The 22,153-nt window shown below is 41.2% G+C and overlaps 1 protein-coding gene across 1 annotated transcript in view; it reads left to right on the plus strand.

Annotated features, from left to right (window-relative positions):
• Window positions 1–22,153, plus strand: part of mfsd2ab (MFSD2 lysolipid transporter A, lysophospholipid b) — a 53,132-nt gene that overhangs the window by 26,138 nt on the left and 4,841 nt on the right. Inside the window, exons 4-11 of the mRNA XM_072548138.1 lie at window positions 1,932–2,064; window positions 4,764–4,842; window positions 5,490–5,659; window positions 7,563–7,653; window positions 12,160–12,281; window positions 15,243–15,326; window positions 18,444–18,527; window positions 21,249–21,361. Of these exons, the coding sequence (XP_072404239.1) occupies window positions 1,932–2,064; window positions 4,764–4,842; window positions 5,490–5,659; window positions 7,563–7,653; window positions 12,160–12,281; window positions 15,243–15,326; window positions 18,444–18,527; window positions 21,249–21,361 (876 nt within the window). The remainder of the gene's footprint in view (window positions 1–1,931; window positions 2,065–4,763; window positions 4,843–5,489; window positions 5,660–7,562; window positions 7,654–12,159; window positions 12,282–15,242; window positions 15,327–18,443; window positions 18,528–21,248; window positions 21,362–22,153) is intronic.

The following is a 22,153-nucleotide window of genomic DNA, read 5'->3' on the forward strand; positions in this document are numbered from 1 at the left end:
ACTTTTCATATCTTAATTCCCCCTCTTTCCCCATCACCCCACCTTCTCTACGGCTGTAACACTGTATTCTGCGCTCTGTTCTGCTACCCTGTTGCACTTTTGTATGGTATAATCTGCCTATAGAGCTTGCAAAGCTTTTCACTGTACCTCGGTACATGTGACGACAATAAATCAAATTAAATCATTGCATGGCGAACTGCAAATTGCTAACATTTTGGATTCGTGATTTAAAAATAAATTTAAAAGTAACCTGTTACAAACTTATTAGTGCCTTGCCCACATTATATTGTAACGTCGAACAGCAGTGTTTAATATTGGTCCTAATCAAGAGTGAGTATGACCTTTTTTGTTCAGAACCAGAACATTGAGAAATCCATACTGGGTTTGCTATTGAGATAGGCTGCGTGGGAATGAGAGTAAGGTTTGAAATATGCACCAGTTTAGTGATGAGCTTCTTGAAACAGCATATCATTTATTTACCAAATATAGAATAACTGTTGGATTGGTGCAAGAGTCTGCTACAGAGCAGCTGGAGCTGTAATGAACAACCTTTGAGTCTCAGCAATTCTGTTACAGGCAGCAACTTCCCTCAGCACAGCTGTCAGAGTGACAGCTATTTTCGGGTTCATCACCTGTTCTGGTGCTTGTCGTGACTGTCTGTCTTTTAAGAAATGAATCAATGCCTTCATCAACTGATGGGAGTAATGGTAACTATACTGAGGGCTATCATCAGTCACTGGGTGGATTGTCCCAATGGCAAAAAGCCTAATTACTGAATTCAAAATAACCTCTATGTCATTTCAAGTCAACTTTTTATTTTAGTTGTTTGCCTGTTTCTAAGCGTAAACATATATCAAAATCTTACCAGTTTGTGTGACCTAATAACCTTTATTTTTTTTGAAAAAGCAGCCAATCCACTTCTTTCACTATTGCCTCATTCAGTCACACCATTCCATCTCAGCCTGTCCTTTTTAACACAGCCCACCACCATGTAAGCTGGTTATTTGCAACATTTTTTTGTTGGCCTGATGTACAATCCTGACCTTCCTCTCTCCACAGACAGTGCCTGAGGTGCTAACTGGCCTCTGTTTTCTGTTTTAGGCAAAGCATTCTCTTGTAATGACATGCCCACTAGCACAATAGTCCCACTAACCAGATAGCACATGGTTTTTTTTTCTTTGCCAAAAAATTTGTTCATTATTATCTGCTGGCACACTGACTGACTGGATTGAGATACTATTGCATATTTGACCGTTCTACATTCGAGTGGGTGTCACAAAGTTTCTAATTCAAATCCCCCTTCCAGGACTTTTGGATAAACATTCAGGGTTGATTGTCCAGCGTGACACTGAAGGACAATTGTACTTTTTGAAGTTTGCGTCTTTCAGACAAGAGGTTAAACTGAACCACCACCTGCTTGTCAAATATCCCATGGTGCTATTCCAATGCAGAGTAGGGAGATTATTCTAGTATTTTTCTCTCGATCAATATCACAACAAAAGATTATCTGATTATTGTCAGATTGTTCTTAGTGGGAGTTCGCTAGGCACAATTTAGCTGTTATATTTCCTATTATTACAACAGTGAGTACACTTAAAGTCTTTCATTAGCTGTAAAGCAATATTAAATATTTGGTGCTCATGAAAAGTCTTTCCAATTTTAAATTCAAGTCTTTCTGTTTAGAAAAACATGACACAACACTACATTACATTGCAGGTGGATAGGGATGTCAACTGAACAACTAACTTTGGTCCTGGTTCCTGTACTCTGAGCCATTTGACACGGTTTATGTCTGGCATTCGATGTTAACCTAAACTCCCTTGGACAATGCATTGTGATTGCAACAGTGGAGCTGGAAATAGTTAATCTGAGTATATTAGAACATTTTTTTGAAAATAAATTAAAATTAGCTTTACTTCTGTCTTTTCCAGGATAGTTTGCTCTTCACCTTTCGCAGTTGCCTCTTACTTTCTCCTGTGGTATGTACCAGATGGAAATGTATCCGAGACTGGAAAAATCCTTTGGTACTTGGTTTTCTACTGTTTGTTCCAAACACTGCAAACAGTAAGTACTTAATAAGGGAGGTTAACTCACTTGCATTTGTGAGCTAGTGACATATAATGAAAAACACAACTCTGTATTCATGTTATTTGTAGATGACTCTGCTACTGGGCCTGAAGAAAAATGTTACTCTTAGCTTTTAAAATAAAAAGCCCCTAAAAGTATGTCAACTTTTATTCAACTCGGTAAATAGTCACTCAACACTTAGTGGGACATGTTTACTTTGAGGGAGTCTGGTTGGCTTCTGTTGTTAGGAGCTCCAAGTTTGACATCCATGAATCTGAAATCAGTGCCCTAAAACAGCATTCACCAGCAGTTATTCCATGACCAAAGCCAGAAGTACTAACCTAGTTCTCAGTTGACTCAACAACATGAACCCACTGTAACCTAATTTGTACCTGTGGCTATTTGTCTGTAAACATTCCTTTTCACCTGCTTGACTTGGCTGCTCATGTGTTACTTTTGGTTCAGTGCCATGTGATTTTTGGGAAAGTGACAGTTCTCAATGGAAATGCATAAAAATTCAGAGTTCCTAATGTGCGAATAATGTTTCCAATTATTCCGAAGTATCTAAGTTGCAATGGCCAAGATGAATTTTGCCAATTGTGGAGAGGCTTTGTTAGTCTGAATGTTCCAGAAAGAAACCTGTTTGCATGAATTGGCTGCGTTACTTTGACTTACAGGAAGCTTCTGTCAGTGATATAAAAATTCTGCCAACACCTTGGGTAAATACAAAATTGGTGGCCCTCCTTGATGCTGGCAATTTTAGTTCATCTGTCCTTTCCCTGATTCTTCTCAACTGGAGGATAGATTCTCCATTCAGGATCTGAGTCATGTTTTTAATATGATACCCATGCTCAGCCAGGACTAACTGAGCAGCCTGCATTTTCCACCACTCCAATACATCTCTTATGTTCTACTAAGTCTTGTATATACATGGGCATGTGTTATTCCAGAGTTATGGTTAGAATTAGAAAGGGTCATGCAGTGCAGCACCAGCTCAGAGTGGAATGTAATTCATCAGCAAACATTCTTGTCACTGAGTTCCCTGTAAGGCTCGATCCTATAATGTAATGTTACTGAACAAGTCATCAAGAGGCTGAGATAAGCAGCCCACAACACGAGTTCATACGATCCCACCATCGTAGCTGGAGGAATTTAACCTCAATTAATTAATAAATCTAAATAAAATGCAGATCAGAAACCTGTCAGATTTATCATTTAAAACTAAAAGAATATCCGAGATCACTCATGTCCTTGAAGAAAGGAAATCCGGTGTTCTTTCCCAGTCTGGCCTGTGTGTGACCCAAGTCCTGCAACAAAGTGGTTTGACTTAGACCTGCCCTCTGAAGTGACTTAACACCCCACTTACTAGTAAAATGGGTCACTGCTACACAAGGGCCATACTTTCATTCTGGAGAGATGGTAGTGGGACAGACACACTACATCCAAAGAGATTTAGCAGTGGCCTCAAAGGCAGGTGAGTGGCAAGGCGGGGGGTTGGGGGGAGGTTAGTTTGATAGTTAGTTGGCTCAAACTTCAACCCTGTTTCATGAAAAGATTGTTAGACCTTTACTTCTCAACCTTCAATGTCACCCCCATCGTTGCGCCTGGAGCTTTGGAAACTTAGGAAGTAGTTCCTAGTGAGCTCCGTTGTTACAACGACCCTTCAGGCATCTTCACAGTGAAGTCTACTAAATCTGCAGGAATAAATGATTAGTGTTTTTCCAAGTTCCACCAGACACTTGCCTGGGAGAAAGTGAGGACCCCAGATGGTGGAGATCAGAGTTGAGAGTGTGATGCTAGAAAAGCACAGCAGGTCAGGCAGCATTCGAGGAGCAGGAGAGTCGACGTTTCAGGCATAAGCCCTTCATCTGGAATGAGGCTTGTGGGCCGGAGGGCAGAGGGATAAATGGGAGGGGAGTGGGGCTGGGAAGAAGGTAGCTGGGAATGTGAGAGGTAGTTGAAGGTTGGGGAGCAGGTAATAGGGTGGAGAGGATCGATTGGAAAGACTATGGACAGGTCACGAGGGTGGTGCCAAGTTGGAGGCTTGGGACTGGGATAAGGTGGGGGGAAGGGAACTGAGGAAACGGGTGAAATCCTGATTAATCGTGTGTGGTTGCAGGGTCCCGAGGCGGAAGATGCTTGCCCATCAATGTATTCCTATAGAGAATTCCTGCTTTTGTACTTGAGCTAAGAGTCTTTTTCTTTTTTTCAAATTTTAAGATGCTGGGGTTTTAAACCTCTTTAGGTCGTGACACTTAGATACCATTCATGCCTCACAATTGCTTATGGCAGTCCATAAACTTATCGATCTCACATTGCAGGGAAAGGCTTTTGGAAAATGGATGTGTTTGAGCTCAGCATTACTGTTGATTGGTCATGCTGAGTTTGAGTGCCCTGCCGGTGCCCCCCGTCGACAAAATAGAATTTGCTGAAATTGTGAGTGGGGTTCCAGCATTTGGGACCTGCCCGCATTTCATACCCATCCTGACTGTGTGAAAGTCCAGCCCATAATCTTTTGATAATATTGTAGATTAGTTTCATGTTAGTTTAAGTGTTTTTCATCTCGGTAAATGTGTATATGAACCTCCTCATGCTGTGTTTCTGATCTTACAGTAGTACTATGTTTCTTTGAGATGCTGCATTGTAATTTTTGAAATGTCACTATTTGAAAATAAACGTTTCCTTTCTTTTCTTAGTGTTTCCACGTACCCTACTCTGCACTCACAATGTTCATAAGCACAGATCAAAAGGAGAGGGATTCTGCAACAGCATATCGTGAGTAGGTCTTTTTATTTTTATAAGTGGGTTTGTAACACAAATTTAAGATGTTCGTCAGGAGACTGATTCATTGGGGCATGCATCCTACTGCAACTATTAATGCCTGTTATTTTAGTTATTTCTTTAAAAATATTAAACTTGAATTGCTACCAATTTTTTTTTCTTTGATTATAAGTTCAATGTTTTATAGTTTTCATCAGCAAGATAAAGTTAAATTCATTTGAGCAGAATATTTATGGGAATAGTTATGATTTTTCAGAGTGGCCTGGTTTGTTTCCACAGTTCTTAATCCGTTTAAATTCTGCTGTTTTACCTGTGTAGGATTAAATTCACTTGCTGTACATGCTGAAACCTGACTTAATGTGATTTAACAATCACTCGAATAATACGTTAGAGTTCAAAGGTATTAAAAATCACAATGCTGATACTGAAGTAATTCTGGATTGTAAAGAAAATGAAGAATATCTGTGGGGTGAACAGAAAAATATTTATGATGAAATATGGTGACTATTCTTGGAGTCCTTAATTCTTAGGCTACAGAAACCTTGAGGGATTTTTAACCAGTTTACCCAATAAATTTGCCTGTTCTAAGTATTTGAAGGCAAGTTACTGTGGTCTTCAGTGATTTCTACTGTTCTTTGCAGGTATGACTGTGGAGGTGTTGGGAACAGTATTGGGAACAGCAATACAAGGCCAGATTGTGGGTGGTGCTGATGCCCCATGTATTCATGAAAATGTATTCGTTAATGCTTCAGCATCCACAACTGAAGTCAACACTACACAGTACAGTGTCAACACATCCATCAGTCAGCTGGTATGTATTCATGTTTCCAAGTTTTAACAGTAGAATCAAAATCCAATTTCACATTATAAAAGTGATACGTGGTTACAGCGTGGCAAGTGTTAATTAGCAAAGTCCTATTTAAATTGCGATCATAACAAAACTGAAATCCCTTTGAAGTCTGAAAACAACCAACCCTAATCACAAGCATAAGCGTAATCTTAAAGCCAAACATCTAGCTATGAGGGAAGACCTGCTATGGTTGATTGGATAAATATGGGCGGCACAGTGGCACAGTGCTTAGCACTTCTGCCTCACCATGCCAGAGACCCGGGTTCAATTCCCGCCTCAGGGAACTGTCTGTGTGGAGTTTGCACATTCTCCCTGTGTCTGCGTGGGTTTCCTCCCACAGTCCAAAAAAAAATGTGCAGGTTAGGTGTTAAATTGCCCGTAGTGTTAGGTGAAGGAATAAATGTAGGGGAATGGGTCTGGGTGGGTTGCTCTTCGGAGGGTTGGTGTGGACTTGTTGGGCCAAAGGGCCTGTTTCCATACTGTAAGTAATCTCATATACTAACAGGTAGGGTGATAAATAAACAGGGGGAGGAATTCTTTTTAAAAAAACACTTCAATACTTTTGATAACATTTTTTTCAACTGCAAAAGAAAAATGCAGTGAGAATAATCCATCTTTGCTTAAGTGGATTTACAATAAACATAAGATTAAAAAAAGAAGCTTATCATGCTACAAAGAAGAATATTAATCTGTGGATACGGAATGATTTAAAAAGCAGCAAAGTGCTGCCAAGTTGATTTAAAAAGGGGAAAAAAAAGTATGAATAAACTAGTCAGGAATGTAAAAGTCAAACCAATTGTAAGAGCTTTAGTGTGTATATAAAAGGGGATAGAGTAGCTGAAATAAATGTTAAAAATCACACAACACCAGGTTATAGTCCCAACAGGTTTAATTGGAAGCACTAACTATCAGAGCGCCGCTCCTTCATCAGGGGATTTGGCATCAGCAGCTCTCCGAAAGCTAGTGTTTCCAATTGAACTTGTCGAACTATAACCTGGTATTGTGTGGTTTTTAACTTTGTACACCCAAGTCCAACACTGGCGTCTCCAAATCGTGAAGTAAATGTTGTTCCCTGAGTAGCCAAGACAATAGAAAATACCATGAGGAAATGGCCGAGACATTAAGCAAATGTTTTCTCTTTGGCTTCTTTAGTCAAATTCAAAAGTTACACACCAGAAGAAGAATAAAACCTAGGGACCTCTAAGGAGTGAGGAAATTAAAATCTATGTAGAGGTATTGGAGAAATTGAGAGAATTGTATCCAACACATGACCAGCACCTGCATCGTAGGATTCTAGTAGAGATAGCTGTAGAGAAAATGGATGCATTGGCTGTAATTTTCCAAAATTGCCGAAATTCCAGCATGGTCCCAGTGAATTGAAAGTTAGTAAATGTAGCAGCACTGTTCAGGAAAGGAGACGAGAGTGAAAACAAGACAGTACAGGCCAGTTAACATCGGGCATTAGGAATGTACTGGAGGAAATCTCTCACTGGTATGGTTGGCATTTGTAGCAGGTTTCCTTCCCTACAGGCAATTGGTGACCCAGTTGGGTTCTTAACAACAGTCAATGGTAGTTTCAAGATCACTAGCTGAGACCAGTTTTCAATTCTAGATTCTTTTTTCTTTGTTGAATTTAAATTCTCTTGCCATGGTGATATTTCAAGCCCTGTCTCCGGGGAATTATCTGGAATCTGGTCTAGTGAAATTAGGAGCACTCTACTCTCTCATCTATCTTCTGAAAGAGATAACCCACACTGAATTTGTTGGATTTCTAAGTATGTAAAATGGAAACTTATCAATTGCAAGTTTTTATCTGTCTTCTGGAAAGCACCAAATGACCAATTCTTTTTTTCTTTCTGTGCAGAAAAATGCCTACATGATGGCAGCGGGAGTCATTGGTGCAGTGTATATTCTGTGCACCATCATTCTGTTTGCTGGAGTCCAGGAGAGAGATGGTAAGTAACTGTTTTTGACCTGTTTATGTAGCGAAGCTGCATTTAAAATTATGCTCAACTTTTAAGTTTCAAAATGAAATTGTGCTGTTTTCAACAACTGCAAGTACTATGTATATATTTTCTAATCCGCCTATCCAGAGATGTTATTACACATCATGGGAGCAAGTGGGACTTGAGCTTGGGCCCCCTGGCAGAGAGGTAGGGACACTACCAATGCACCACAGGCACCCTCAATCAACTTTCTACCAAAATGATAAATGCATTTTCATCGCAACCTGTTTAGCATCATTGGTACCACCTCTGGAGTAGGTGGGACCTGTACCAAGGCGTCCTATTTCAGAGCTGGGGACACTACCATTTCACCACAAGAGAATAAGACTTCCTTAGCCCTGCCTCCTTTTTACATTTATTAACCTATTTTTCACTCTGCCCAGTTTGGGAATACTATGATGTGACAGGTTGTGTTCCTCTGTGACCTCACGCTATAGAAAATTGCACTGTAGAAGATTACTGCACCCATTCAGTAGAAGTTCTGCATTATCCAATCAATGTCCTCAGTTCATCAATCACATTACAGCCAGTTCAGGTTGATGAAGCACGCGTAATACCCCAGAATAATCTGTGGTTGCAAGTTAACACAGATTTGTAAGTTATCTAAAGATTTCTTGTTTAAATAAACTTCCACAGAGGCCAATTTTGAGATAACTTCCAAAAATGATGTGCTTTCAAAGGTAATTCAAAGCAGCTTTTTTTGCTCTCTTTCACACTCTAATTCTCTCCCTTTCACTTCTCCCCCCACTCCCCATTACAACCTCTGTTTCTCCCCCCTCCCCAGGTCTGATAGCTCCTAAGTGTTGATGTTTTCCATTGTGTGTCTTTGTAGTACTATTTCCTGCTACCCACTCGCCTCATCCACATTCAAATGCAATCAAATTTACCAAGGCATTAAAATCCGCTCCTAATCAGTCCTGCAACGTGGTCAGCACATTTGGATAAATGCATCAGCAAGAGGTATCCCAAGGTGCTTTATCAAACCACACCAAGATGCTGGGCATTTGAAAACTTAGTGCAGCTGACTAGATTCATTATTTAAAGGGGCAGTTTTATAAGATGTTTTTGCATGGCTGGACGTTGGAGAGCATTAGTAAGTGGATTTGAACATCTGCACCGAAACAGGATGGAGCAGAAGGGAGGAAGCAATATATTCAGAGATCCGAGTCGGTCAGACAAGGTAGAAAGTGGGGCTGGAGAAAGTTCTTGAAATCATTTGGTTTGAAATGGATTTATAACTGAGGACAAGAATTCTGAATTCAATGCATTGGGGTCAGTGAACCAGACCAGTCCATTCCCATCAGTTACCTGTTGTTCTGCTACTATTGGTTTATGACTAGGGTTACTATAAGAAGTGAAATGTTCTAGAGGTGGCCAGTAATATTTTCAATGAAGGGTGAGGTATAAATATATCAAGGCATAGATTATTCAAGCTATTGGCAGTTGCACTGTTCAGTTTTACCTTGTACTGAAGTGCTGTCTATCACAATAAAAAGCAGAGATTGGTTTTTGCATTGCTGCAGTGTAGCTTTGCTGAAATCTTGCTGTAAATTCTGCTGCAGACTGACATATTCAGTGATCCATTCACATACTATCTTGTGATAGCTTATCGTCAATCATTCAAGGAATGATACAGGACAGAAGTCATTGAGTCCATTTTGTCTGTGAAATAGCAAATGAATTAATCCAACAGCCCACCTTTTTTCCCCATGGCCATGCAAAATCCCCACTTCTCTATTTATCTAATATACCCTCAGTATTTTGCCCCCATAAGGTGGGCTTTTAGCAGTCCATGTCAGTCCAGTAATTTTACATACCACAAGGTTGAGATGGGCACTGGTTTTTAAAGAAACATCTTGTTAGCTTGTAGTCAGTAACCTTCTAGTTTCTTTAAAAGGAACTGGGAAGGAATTGATCTTTTGACTACTTTTTGGAAAAGTACATCAAGTCTTATAATCTCCTCAGTCAAACTCCAACTGTGCACTGTCTGATATGTGAGCTATATTTGATCAAAAAATCATCAAATGTTGCTGCTCACGTGGCTTTTTATAATTAGCCTATTTTAATTGATTAGCAGACATTGAGCTGAAAGGGCAATTACATTGTGAGTGCTTGCTTTAAAATAGAACAATCCCCTCATACAAGAGATCAAACAAGTACACCAGGATCTTGATTCCTTTAGTAACAGGAACCACTTATAAAGCAAGATGAGAGAAAGAGAAATGTCCAATGCAACTTGATGCAACATTGCCCTTCATCCAGTCACCTACAGAATCTCTACAGTGTGGTAGAAGGCTATTCAGCTCATAGAGTCCATACCAATCCTTCAAAAGAGCATCCCCTATCCCCATAACCCTGCATTTCCCATGGCCAATCCACTTAACCTGTAGGAAGAAACCAGAGGAAACCCACACAGACACAGGGAGAATATGCAAACTCCACACAGACAGTCACCCAAGGCTGGAATCGAACCTGGGTCCCTGGAGCTGTGAGGTAGCAATGCTGTCCACTGAGCTACCATGCCAACCTTTCTCAATGTAATCTCCTGAGCAGAGCAAGGAAAATCCAGTTCTATCCCTCCTTTTGTGTCCAGATCCATACTAAAGTAGATGGTTAAGGGCCAGATGTCTGAACAAACAAGGGGAATATTTTGGCCCCTGTTTCTCTGGTCCCTAATCTTGCTCAGTTCCTAAAAACTGGTTTTTCTGCATTTTAAAGTCACTGTTATTTTCATGGTGAGTGAGATTGCAAGGATTGTCGTCAATAGATTCCACCACTGAAACCATCTTGTGATGTGGATAAAAAGGAAATATTGCAGATATTGGAAATTTGAAATAAAAACAGTGCTGGAGAAAGCCAGCAGATTCAGCTGCATCCTCCTGATCCTCCCCTTCACACCCAGAGCCAGGCGGATCCTCTCCTCCACACTCTCAGCCATGCGCCAGCACCTAACCTCTCTACAGTTCGGATCCTCAGCTGTATCTGTAGAGAGAGAAGCAGAGTTTCGAATCCAGTATAACCTTTTGGGTTCAGTAGAAATCATACCAGGCTCAAAATGTTAATTCTGTTATTCTCTCCACAGATGTTGCTGGACCTGCTGAGATTTTCCAGCAGTTTTTGTCTATTTTGAATTGTGATGTGGGTTCAGTCTTGAACAAATTGAACTGTTACTGAATATGTGTCCATAGTTCTTTTGGCTCTAAAACACCAAGTAATTGCCTCCAAGAAGGCATCATGTGTTTTATTATATTAATTGCACTAACCCAATCCAAATGTCTTTTCAACTGATTATTTATTCATTTTAATGAATAACAGCCAAATCAAATACTGGTTCTGCTGTGTCGTGCGTAATACAGTGTTATTTGCCAAGAATGTTATTGTATTGCGAGGCAAACCTTGCCTGCACTGCCTAGGTAGCGTTAAGGAGTTAGTGAAGTGTATCCATTTGCCTTATTGTATAAGCAGTAAAAGCAAATGGTTTAAAAGAAAATAGTTGTACAGGACATCAGTGGTCTTTATGAGAGCATGTTTGGCAAGCTTTGTGTAGTGTGGGTGGGAAGTGTAATGGCCAAGCGTCGAAACCGAACCAGATGTTATCTTTGTGAGATGGCACTGCCAGCAAATGATTTGACGTCTTTCCACATGGAGTAATTACGTGTATGGTATTACGTTACTGATCTGAGGTTGTCTGCTGCTGCAGAAGTACAATATCAAACTCAGACAATCTAACCATTTCCCAGTCCCATAGGAAATGAACTAAACATTGTTCAAAGGGTGGGGAAAAGAACCAGGAAGATAAACAGTTTATTTCCTGATATTGATAACTATTCAAGATTTTAGATTCCAGTGATAAAGATCAGTCGAGCTAAGTTGTGATTTCATCCCAGTACAGAACTCCTCTCACTGTCTATCTTCTTAGTAGAATTGCAAAATCCCAAACTGTTTTCTGTCCATAGCTTTAGTTTTTGCCAGACTGTTAATACTGTAGAGCTGTAATACTAGTTTGGCAAGATGTAGTGCTGTAATTTCTGGGAAAGGTTAATTTTACAATAAAAGTGCAAGTTTAACTGTATTAGGGGACAAATTACACTCAAAGCTGTTTGTATGCATGTTTAACACACATGCTAACTTCCATGGAGAGCTATGAGATTAACAGGAGGTGATTGAAGCAGACACAATAGCAACATTTTTAGAGGCACCTTGAGAATATGTGAATAGGCAGGGAATTGAGTGATACAGACTGTGCAGAGGGAAGAGGTTTTTAGTTCAGAAAAGTGTGACATGTTAACATAGTCTTGTTGGGCCTGCCCCTCTGCTATACTTTTTTTTTGTTCTTTGTAAGACCTACTTTAAAATAGCACATAGGGAATTTATCTATGTTTCTTTGAGAATTTTTGTTGTGCAACTGGCTGTAAACGTAATACATGGTTCTAATCCTTTTATTTCTGTTTCAAGAGCCATGTAACAGAAAAGCACAGAAGTCCTATTCCTTTGGGAAAGGACTGAAACTCGTAATGAGTCATGGACCTTATGTGAAATTGATAATTGGCTTCCTGTTCACTTCATTGGCATTTATGGTAAGATGAATATTTCTGAACAGAATGTCCAAAATAATTATTGAATTGTTCCTGCTGAATGTGATTCTACATGGTTTAGTTATCAAACGATCACAAGCCTGCTTGAGGTACTTATGTTGAACGTGGAAGGGAGGCTGGTGCAATATTTAATGAAGGAATGCAGGGTGAACATTTAACTCTGTCAAGCAGATTGGCAGTATTGTAAAGAGCATGGCATGGGATGGAGGGGGTTCAACAAAAACTAAAGCTCAGGACTATCACTATCTGTGTCTAGCTGGAGGGAATTGCTGCTCATCTGAAGCCAGTGCAATAGCACAAAGAACTTGTTGTTTTATTCATTCATGGGATGAGGGCATCGCTGGCTAGGCCAACATTTATTGCCCATCCCTAATGTCCCAGGCGACAGTTGAGAGTCAATCGCATTGCTATGGCTCTGGAGTCGCTTTGGCCAGACCAGGTAAAGGCATTGGTGTACCAGATGGATTCTTCCAACAATCAATAATGGATTCATAGTCACCATTAGCCTCTTCATTCCAGATTTTTATTGAATTCAGGTTTCACCGTCTGCCATAGTGGGTCTCAATCCCAGGTTGCCAGAACATTAGCTGAGTTTCTGGATTAACTGTCCGGCAATAATATCTCTAGGCCTTCACCTCCCACCAGGCAGAGATGAAAAAGAGGTAGAACTGAGAGTCATCGGTTACCCCTGTTCATGTTGATCTGCAGGTGATATCACTAAGGGGCAACATTGTAAATGAAGGTGAGTCCATAGGGGATTTCTGAGGGGGTATTGTTATGGGGAAGAAGCTGTAGCTAGCACTACTGTGACTACAAAAGGATTAATGAGAGAGGGGATGGTGGAGAAGAATTAGACAAAAATGAGGCACAAACCCAGACAAGGGGAGGCCATTCCACTCCTTGTGACTGTTCTGCAATTCAGTGGTCATGGGTGATTTATAAATTAACCCTATATGTACTAGGACCAAACTGAAGCATAAGATCATAGAGTCATAGAGATGTACAGCATGGAAACAGACCTTTCGGTCCAACCCATCCATGCCGACCAGATAGCCCAACCCAATCTAGTCCCACCTGCCAGCACATGGCCCATATCCCTCCAAACCCTTCCTATTCATATACCCATCCAAATGCCTCTTAAATGTTGCAATTGTAACAGTCTCCACCACTTCCTCTGACCGCGCATTCCATACACGTTCCACCCTCTGTGTGAAAGAGTTCCCCCGTTAAAGGATAATGCAGCATGGCCAAATTCAAAGCAAATGCCACTTCTTCTGACCAGTCAGAACTGCTCCAATGCAGTGGGGAAAAAATGGAGAAAGTATGCAGAAAGCCAAAGAACAATGGGATGAAGAAGTCCTTGTGCGTGAAGCACAAAAAGCTAGCAACCAAGTTCAGCAGATAACCAGGAAGCCAAATGGAATATTGGCCTTTATTTCAGAGGGAATAGGGTACAAAAATAGGGAGTTCTTGCTAAACCTAAACAAGGCACTAGTCAGACCACATCTGGAATAGTGTGAAGAGTTTTAGATTCCTTCTCTAAAGAAGACATACTGGCATTGGAAGCAGTCCAACAAACGTTCACTAGGTGGATACCAGGTATGGATGGATTGTCTTAGAAGATGCTGAGTAGGTTGTTGGTGTTTTGAAGAGTGAGAGGCGACCTTACTGAAACATACAAGATTCTTGCAGGACTTGACAGGGTAGATGCAGAGAGGTTACTTCTCCTTGTGAGAGAGTCTCAGACCAGAGGGCATAATCACAGAATAAGGGGTCACACATGAACGACAGATCAGGCGGAATTTCCTCTGAGGATAGGGGAAGCTGTGGAATTCGTTATCACTGGGCACTGTCAAGGCTGGGATGTTACAAATATTTTAGCCAGAAATGGAATTGAGGACTTGTGGATTACTTCTGCACTACTGTCGCAAGGGAAAGGTGGAAAAACACTTTAAACAATTCAGAGATTTGAGTAACTGAGTGGGGATCTGGTTGATGGTGACATGCCAATGGTACCTTGGAGAGGCAGGGAAGTTGAAAGTGGGATGATATTTTAGCCAATTCCCTGTTTGTCTTAGAATACTAGAAAGGGGAATGTTTCACAAATAAGTATTCGAGGCAAATATGCACGGAGGGTGTCAGGGCGATGTGGGGCTGTACGGGGGTGGGAGTCCTGTACGAGATGCAGGTAAATCTGTAAAAGAGATTATGCAGCCGAAGGTGGGAATTTGCCTTTAACATTGTTTCCAAGTTCTCAGAAGAGAAAGCATAAAGAACTTGGGTAATTTATTGCCTTAGGTGTGTCTGTGTGTATGCTTGGGAGTGTTCAGTTGGGAAGAGGTCCTGGTGTGGTGGTAATGTCATTGGATTAGCAGTCCAGAGCTCCCAGCTAATGTTCTGGGAATATTGGTTTGAATCTCACCAGATATAACTCTATGACAGCAGATGGTGAAATTTGAATTCTGTAAAGTTCTGGGATAAAAGAAGCGAGTCAAATGATGACATGTAATGACTACTGATTGCATTGTTAAAGCTCATCTGCTTCACTCGTGGGGAAGGAAGTCTGCCATCATGACCTGCTCTGGCTGACATGTGACTCCAGACCCACCACAATGTGGCTTATTTTTAACCTGACCTCTGGGCAACTGCAGCCTGACTAGCAAGGCCCAGGTCAGATAAAGAAATGAAACAAGGTTTATGGGGAAAAGACGGAAAAGCAGAGTTGGGGAGTATCAGATCAGCCATGATCCCGATGAATGGCAGAGCAGACTCAATGGGCTGAATGACCTCCTTCAGCTTCTACATCTTTCGGTTGAAAACCAAGTATCCCATTAAGAGATGTACTGCTTCAGGGTCACAAGTTCACCTACCTGTTGTGATCAATTTGTTCATTTATGAATTACAGTTCAAAATATTCTAAGTGACTATGAACTCTTCTTTTAGCTGCTGGAAGGGAATTATGCCCTGTACTGCTCCTACACACTTGGTTTTCCCAATGACTTCCAGAATATCCTGCTGGTAATCATGGTAAGAGTGTAAGCTATGCCTTTGTACAGTAGTAACAACTTCATATTGATTGTGCTGTGAACTAGCTTTGCAAAAATTAGCAACCGTCTCAGTTTGTTCGTGAGATCCTCATTATAACTTCTCATAATCACTTTCATTGAGAAACGAAGAGTTAGAAAAGTAAACTTGGAGGCGAAGGAAATTTGGGAATCAGGTGGACCAATTTCCTAAGACTGTAAGGTTATATGAGAATGATCGAAGTATGTTGGAGCTTCATAGTTGGGAGAAGGAACAAATTAAATTAGAAAATATTTACAGATGTATACAGGAAGGAGAGGGAGTGAAAATTGAAGAATCAAGAGCAAAGAAACATAAGTGGAGACGCACTGACGAAAACGTCGATAAATTTTTTAAAATGCACAGCAGGTCAGCGAGCAACTAAAAGCAGAAACAACTGGTTGTGTTTTGGGGAGAAGTTAGTTACAACCGAGAATGGTAAATTTTTTGTTGGCAGCAAAGGAAGAATTTGCTGCGGGTGAACACTGTCTGGGATTAGATTAGATTTCCTACAGTATGGAAACAGGCCATTTGGCCCAACAAGTCCACACTGACCCTCTGAAGTGTAACCCACCCAGACCCATTCCTCTGCCCTATATTTACCCCTGAGTAATGCCTCTAACACTATGGGCAATTTTAGCATGACCACTTCACCTGACCTGCACAGCTTTGAATTGTGGGAGGAAACCAGAGCACCCGGAGGAAACCCACGCAGACACTGAGAGAATGTGCAAACTCCGCACAGACAGTCGCCTGAGGTGGGAATCAAACCTGGGTCCCTGGTGCTGTGAGGCAGCAGTGCTAACCACTGAGCCACCGTGCCGCCTAAAACTGCTGCCTGCCTGTGAAGCTGCCAGACTCTTGTTCTGAAAAGTCTTTGTTATCTCCAGGAGACCAGACAGTTTTGATCACAGAGCACATTGCTCAATGTTTTACTGCGTCGCTATCAGTTTTTGTTGAGAAAGTGAGTGTTCCATGTGAGGCAGAGACAGAGAGGAATCTGTTTCATTCTGCGAAAGCTGCAGATACTGCCATAAGAAACAATGAGTGTATTGAGGTATGGCTGGGTAACACTGACACTAATGGGAGTCAGGCAGCTGTCTACAGGCCTATGTGAGCAGGAGCATCACTCCAATGGACAGAGGTAGATTGCAAGCAACAGGGCAATGAAAAAGTTCAAAATAATGTGGGGTCTTGAATGGATCCAGCTGAATCACCATTCTAGGAAACTGAGCCTTCTTTCCCAATCCTTTGCTGTTGATCAGAATTTATCCCCAAACTACATGCAGGTATTTAGCCCAGAAAGAGAAAAATGCATCCTAAAGGTGGACGTAATGTTGAACACAGGAAAGAAGCTTTCTCCATGATGCTTTCTTTTTAAAAAAAAATCAACAGCTGGCTGAATGCAAGCATTATTTGATTCAGCAGAGAAGGTGCACGGTAATGCTTCATTAGTTTTGTTTTGTCTACAGTCGTCCCTTCATTTCTATGATTTCTAAAGCTGCTCAAGTAACTTTAGATTATAATGAACAACTTTGCATGGCAAATTGTGTCCCTTTCAGTTGGAACCTGCAGTATTCACACTCCGCAGATAGTGAAATGTGAATAGAATGTGGGTGTCCTTGAGCTGAACAGTAACGTCTTTGTCCTGCTGTTTCCCAGGCATCATGATATGGAGAAGTGCATGTGTGTTCTTTTATATAAACTTCACTGAATGATAGACACTTTCTTCAGTAAAAGTAAAGGTCTCAAAAGTGGCTGGTGGAACTCAAAATTGAATAAAGGTCCCTAGCGATCATTCAAATTCAGGGTAAGGGACACTGAGGCACATGTAGCTTGCTGTCAAAGTGCGTGGACATTTTGTGCATTAGCTTCTTGAAGCAGACTTGGAGACCTCCAAAGTTTAGTCCTCCTCCAATGTTCCAATAATTATTATCACTCTTCAACAGTAATAACTTTAGAGACTGTCGTGCCACTTGCAGGCTTTTTGGAAGGAAAACTATTTCTGAAAGAGCCTTTTGCCGTTCAGAGGATATTTACAGTGTAACTGTCAGCATTAGTATGTTATAGTTATGCATGTTCAGGAGGGTGGGGGTGTCTCTATTTGAACTGAGACTGTTAAAAGCTTTGCGTGGAATCTAAAGGGCAAGTTACAGAGTCCTTTCCAAGACGTGGGATGTAGTCTGATCATGAGAACAAAGAGGAAATTGTACTCAGCTCATTCTCTTGGAATCTATCCTTTCAAATGATTTGCTAGTAATTCAAATAATAATCATTTTAGGGAAGCAAGGCTATATATGACTTAAGTTGGGCAATTCCATTCTATAAATGAATTTATAGCAAATTGTAGTAAAGTTCACTAATCTCCTTGGGATTTACTCAGTAATCTGGTTCTGGGTGCTGTCTTGGGTACACATGAACAAACAGCATGTACACATTCAGAGGGAATTACTGCAGATGCTGGAATCTGTACTGAAAACCAAAAGCGCTGGAGATCACAGCAGGCCGGGCAACATCCACAGAGAGAAAGCAAGTTAACGTTTCGAGTCATCCAGACTCTCTGCATGGATGCTGCTCAATCCGCTGTGATCTCCAGCATTTTATTTTTGCTTTTCAGCACAGACAAATTAGTGCCTGGAGGAACGCTGTAAATCTTGCAACATGAAACTGACTGTATTTTGGAAAGGATTGTTTTTGTGATTCGGCAGGTTAAAGGTTAAGAGACCGGTGAAGAATTGCTGCAGAATGTATCTAACCTTTGGAGGGTGGCCTTCTGTATAGCTTGGGTTGACATGTTGCGTTTGTTGATACTGTCGCTTCTTATCCCATTCTAGTTTTATCAAAATTGGAAATGCTTTAGCATGTCATCCATTTGGAGAAAATTGCTTTGATTTTGAAGTAAAGTTAATGCTTTTTCAGTATATTATGCCCTGACCTGAATCTGCACATCGATTTTACTATCCCATAATGTATTATGTTGTAAATGAATGCATGGTTAGCTATCCTAAAGATAGGGGTGAAGTTTGAACACCGCCTATGTAATCCTATGATGTAATGGGAAATATCTTTACTGTTTTTCAGCTTTCAGCAACGTTGACTATCCCTTTCTGGCAATGGTTTTTGACCAGATTTGGCAAAAAAACAGCTGTGTATGTCGGCATTTCGGTGAGTTTAACCCCATTACCTCAGAATTTATAGCAAGCAAGTGAGGTATCGGTTCTGGATCTTACAGCCCTCTGCCGGTGGGTGACAGGGTTTGTAAATAACATTCTCTCTCATTTTCTTTTGGCTGTGTGGACCTGCAAGGCAGTGACTTCCAGAAGCAGGTGTAGGTGTGCCAACGCCAAACACTCTGCAGGTAACCTTGGAGAGCTGGGGAGGGCACATTGAGAGTAAACTGCCTCAGTCCCGTGTCCACACTTACCTCCCTCCTCCTGTTGCACCAGCAGTGGGGCTGCTGCCCAATTGACTCTGAGCCAACTGGAATGAGTGGCCATTGAAGAGTCATTTAAGGGTTCTCTCCCACTATGGCTAGTGTTTAACCAATGATGGGAGAGGCCCAAGCTCTGTCCAGCCAGGCACCTCTTACTGTGTGGGCCCCTGGTGGATGAAGGCTGGTCTGCCGTCTTAATGGAACCATCAGAGTCACCCCACAAGCAACACACGGTCTTTTTCCCTTGGCTGCCCTCCCCACCTTTTTCTCTTCCCCCATTTCATCCCTGCCTTCTATCCCAGCCATCTCACTTTCCTGCAGTACCAGCAGCGGCCACTACACCCAGTGGCATGACAATATCGGAGAAGGCTTCCTACCTCTTGTCAGAAGCTCTTGCTGTTGCTGAGCGACAGAAGCCACCCCTCAAGCGAGTTAATGGCCAATCATGGTATCCCTGCACAATCCCATTTGGCCCATTGAGTTCACACCCACCCTCTGAAGACCATCTGACCCAGGCCCACCCTGATCCCTGTAATCTCACATCTCCCATGGGTAATCCACCTAGCCAGCACATCCCTGGACATTATGGGTAATTTAGCATGGCCAATCCTCCTAAGCTGCAAATCTTTGGACAGTGGGAGGAGACCGGAGCATCTAGGTGAAACCCACACAATCACGGGAAGAACATGCAAACTCCACACAGGCAATTGTCTGGGGGTGGAATCAAACCTGGGTCCCTGGTGTTGTGAGACAGCAGTGCTCAACACGTACAATTGACCAGTTTCAGGGCAAACTGGCTAGAGGTGGACTCAGCCCCGAGGTTTGTACATGAGTGGGACCACTGTCACAAACTAAAATCCAACTCATTTTATTGAATCCGTCAGAGGGCTATTTCTTTAAATCTTGCCCTGGTGATAATTGGTGGAGCTAATTGTTAGCACCAGAAACCAGCAGCATTTGTTTTGTGTGCTGAGAAAGTACAGCAGAAACAACCACTTCTGCTGGAGTATTCAAGGTGAGCACTTTAGTGCCCAGTGGATACTGCCTGCACAGTCAGCTGTGCATTCTGCTTATTAGACACCATTGTGCATCTTTGCACGCTCTTCAGCCACGTTCCCAAAGAAAACCAGCTTTAATTATTAAACAAAATTATTTATTGATCCAGAAATCTATTCAAAACCTGTCATGATGTAGAAGTAATGGACTTTAATAATATACTGCTATTTTGATTATGCGACCAAAATCCAGTTTGCACAATACAAACTTAGGCTGACCATGGAGCCACTTATCTTTTTAATGCACCAAGAATTTTAAATCTAACAACAGTTTGGGTTTTCATTCCTTCTCTGACTTATTAATGTCATGTGAACTATTTCAGGAAACTTCGCTTTTCTGATTATTTATTTCGAGGCACGTTCTGTTCTGTTCTTGTACTGTATGTTGAGCAGGTGAAGTACAGAGGTATTGAGTGGAATAGGATTTTTTTTTTTGTAAATTAACTAGACATGTCTCTAATGTGCTTTCAAAAGATTTATGATACTCATCATAATGTTGCAGTGTAGTCTTCCAAAATATCAATACACAAGGTACAAACTGTAATCTATAAAGATAAGAAAGTTCATAGCCAAAAATATCACCGAGTGGCTGTACTCTGGACTTGCATCGATTCACGTTGTGTCTCCAATTCAGCTTGTCTACGTGGAAGTTCATCGTGTTTTGGAGTTTGGATTTCCCGCACATTCAGAATAGGACCAGGTCAAGTTTCTTATTTTGACAAGTTCTACTTGCATCATACCACAGTGGCTGAAGTTGATGATAGCTACTCTCTATGGTAGTGTTAACTTTAATAGTTGCTGACTTGAGACCTTACTTGATCACCTGGCCAGTCCTAGCTATGTTTCTGAATTTGACAAATGATCTGTCCTTGCGATTATATTACCCTAGACAAAGGTTCCAGTCAATGGAATTGTCGGAACTATATATTTTAGCGAGTGTTACTTTTTTATTCTTTGCCAATCCCAGATTTCCCATGAACTGATTGGCTTTTTGGAGCCATTTCAGAGGATAGTTAAAAGCCAACCACATTGCTGTGTGTCTGGAGTCACATGTAGACCAGACCAGGTGAGGATGGCAGATTTCCTTCCCTCAAGGGCATTAGTGACTGAGGTGACCTTGTAGGACAATTGATGATAATTGGCATAGACACCAAATTTCAGATTTATTAAATGAATTTAAATTTAAATGCGATGAGTTGTGAGCACGTGTTATCTGTGCATTAGCTTTGACATTGACAACTGGATTCCTAGGCCAGTGACACTACCACTACGCCAGCATCTCTTTCCCCTCCTCCCTCTCCACCCCCCCTCCCCCCACACTGTGCATTACAGAGCTGTCTGAGTAATAATACTGTACCTCCATGTTTTCACATTTGCATGTTTTCTGTCTCTTTACAGTCAGCTGTCCCGTTCCTTATCCTGAATGTCCTGGTACAGAACAATTTAGCTGTGGCTTATGTTGCCTCATTTGCCTCTGGGATGAGTGTTGCTGCTGCTTTCCTGTTGCCATGGTGAGTGACCTTTTCTTACACTACCTTATAATTCTGCTCAAGTATAATTGTACCAAGGGTCCCCCAGTAACTGAGGAACATAATTTCAAAGCCAGTAGCCCAGTGATATTGCAGTTTGTCTGTAAAATCTGCAACATGACAAAGAAATGATGATTTGGAGATGCCGGTGTTGGACTGGGGTGTACAAAGTTAAAAATCACACAGCACCAGGTTATAGTCCAACAGGTTTAATTGGAAGCACACTAGCTTTCGGAGCGACGCTCCTTCATCAGGTGATTGTGGAGGATACAATTCTAAGGCACAGAATTTATAGCAAAAATTTACAGTATGATGTAACTGAAATTATACCCTGAAAAATACCTTGATTGCCTGTTGAGACTGAACAGACAATCAACGTATTTTTCAATGTATAATTTCAGTTACGTCACACTAAATTTTTGCTATAAATTCTATGCCTTAGAATTGTATCCTCCACATTCTAACATTCCACATTCTAACGCTTCCTTCAGTTTAGGAGCTCATGCATTGCACCGATAAGTACACTGGCTTCATTACATGAAATTGATTGATTCCTAAATTATTAATGTACTTGATTGGTAATCACAAAATCAGAGTTCTAATGCTATATTCAGCAAAAACTGAATACAGTTTTTGTACCTAACTTATACAATCCAATCTGGGAATTGCTATTATTCTGGATAATTATTAATTAAACCTCTACCAATGAAAGCCCTTCTTCTTTCTGTGTCACACGGTGAACAATGAATGGATTGGCCCAAATATTGCTGAAGC

This window comes from Chiloscyllium punctatum, chromosome 27 (genome assembly GCF_047496795.1).
Source record: "Chiloscyllium punctatum isolate Juve2018m chromosome 27, sChiPun1.3, whole genome shotgun sequence".
Classification (NCBI taxonomy): Eukaryota; Metazoa; Chordata; class Chondrichthyes; order Orectolobiformes; family Hemiscylliidae; genus Chiloscyllium; species Chiloscyllium punctatum.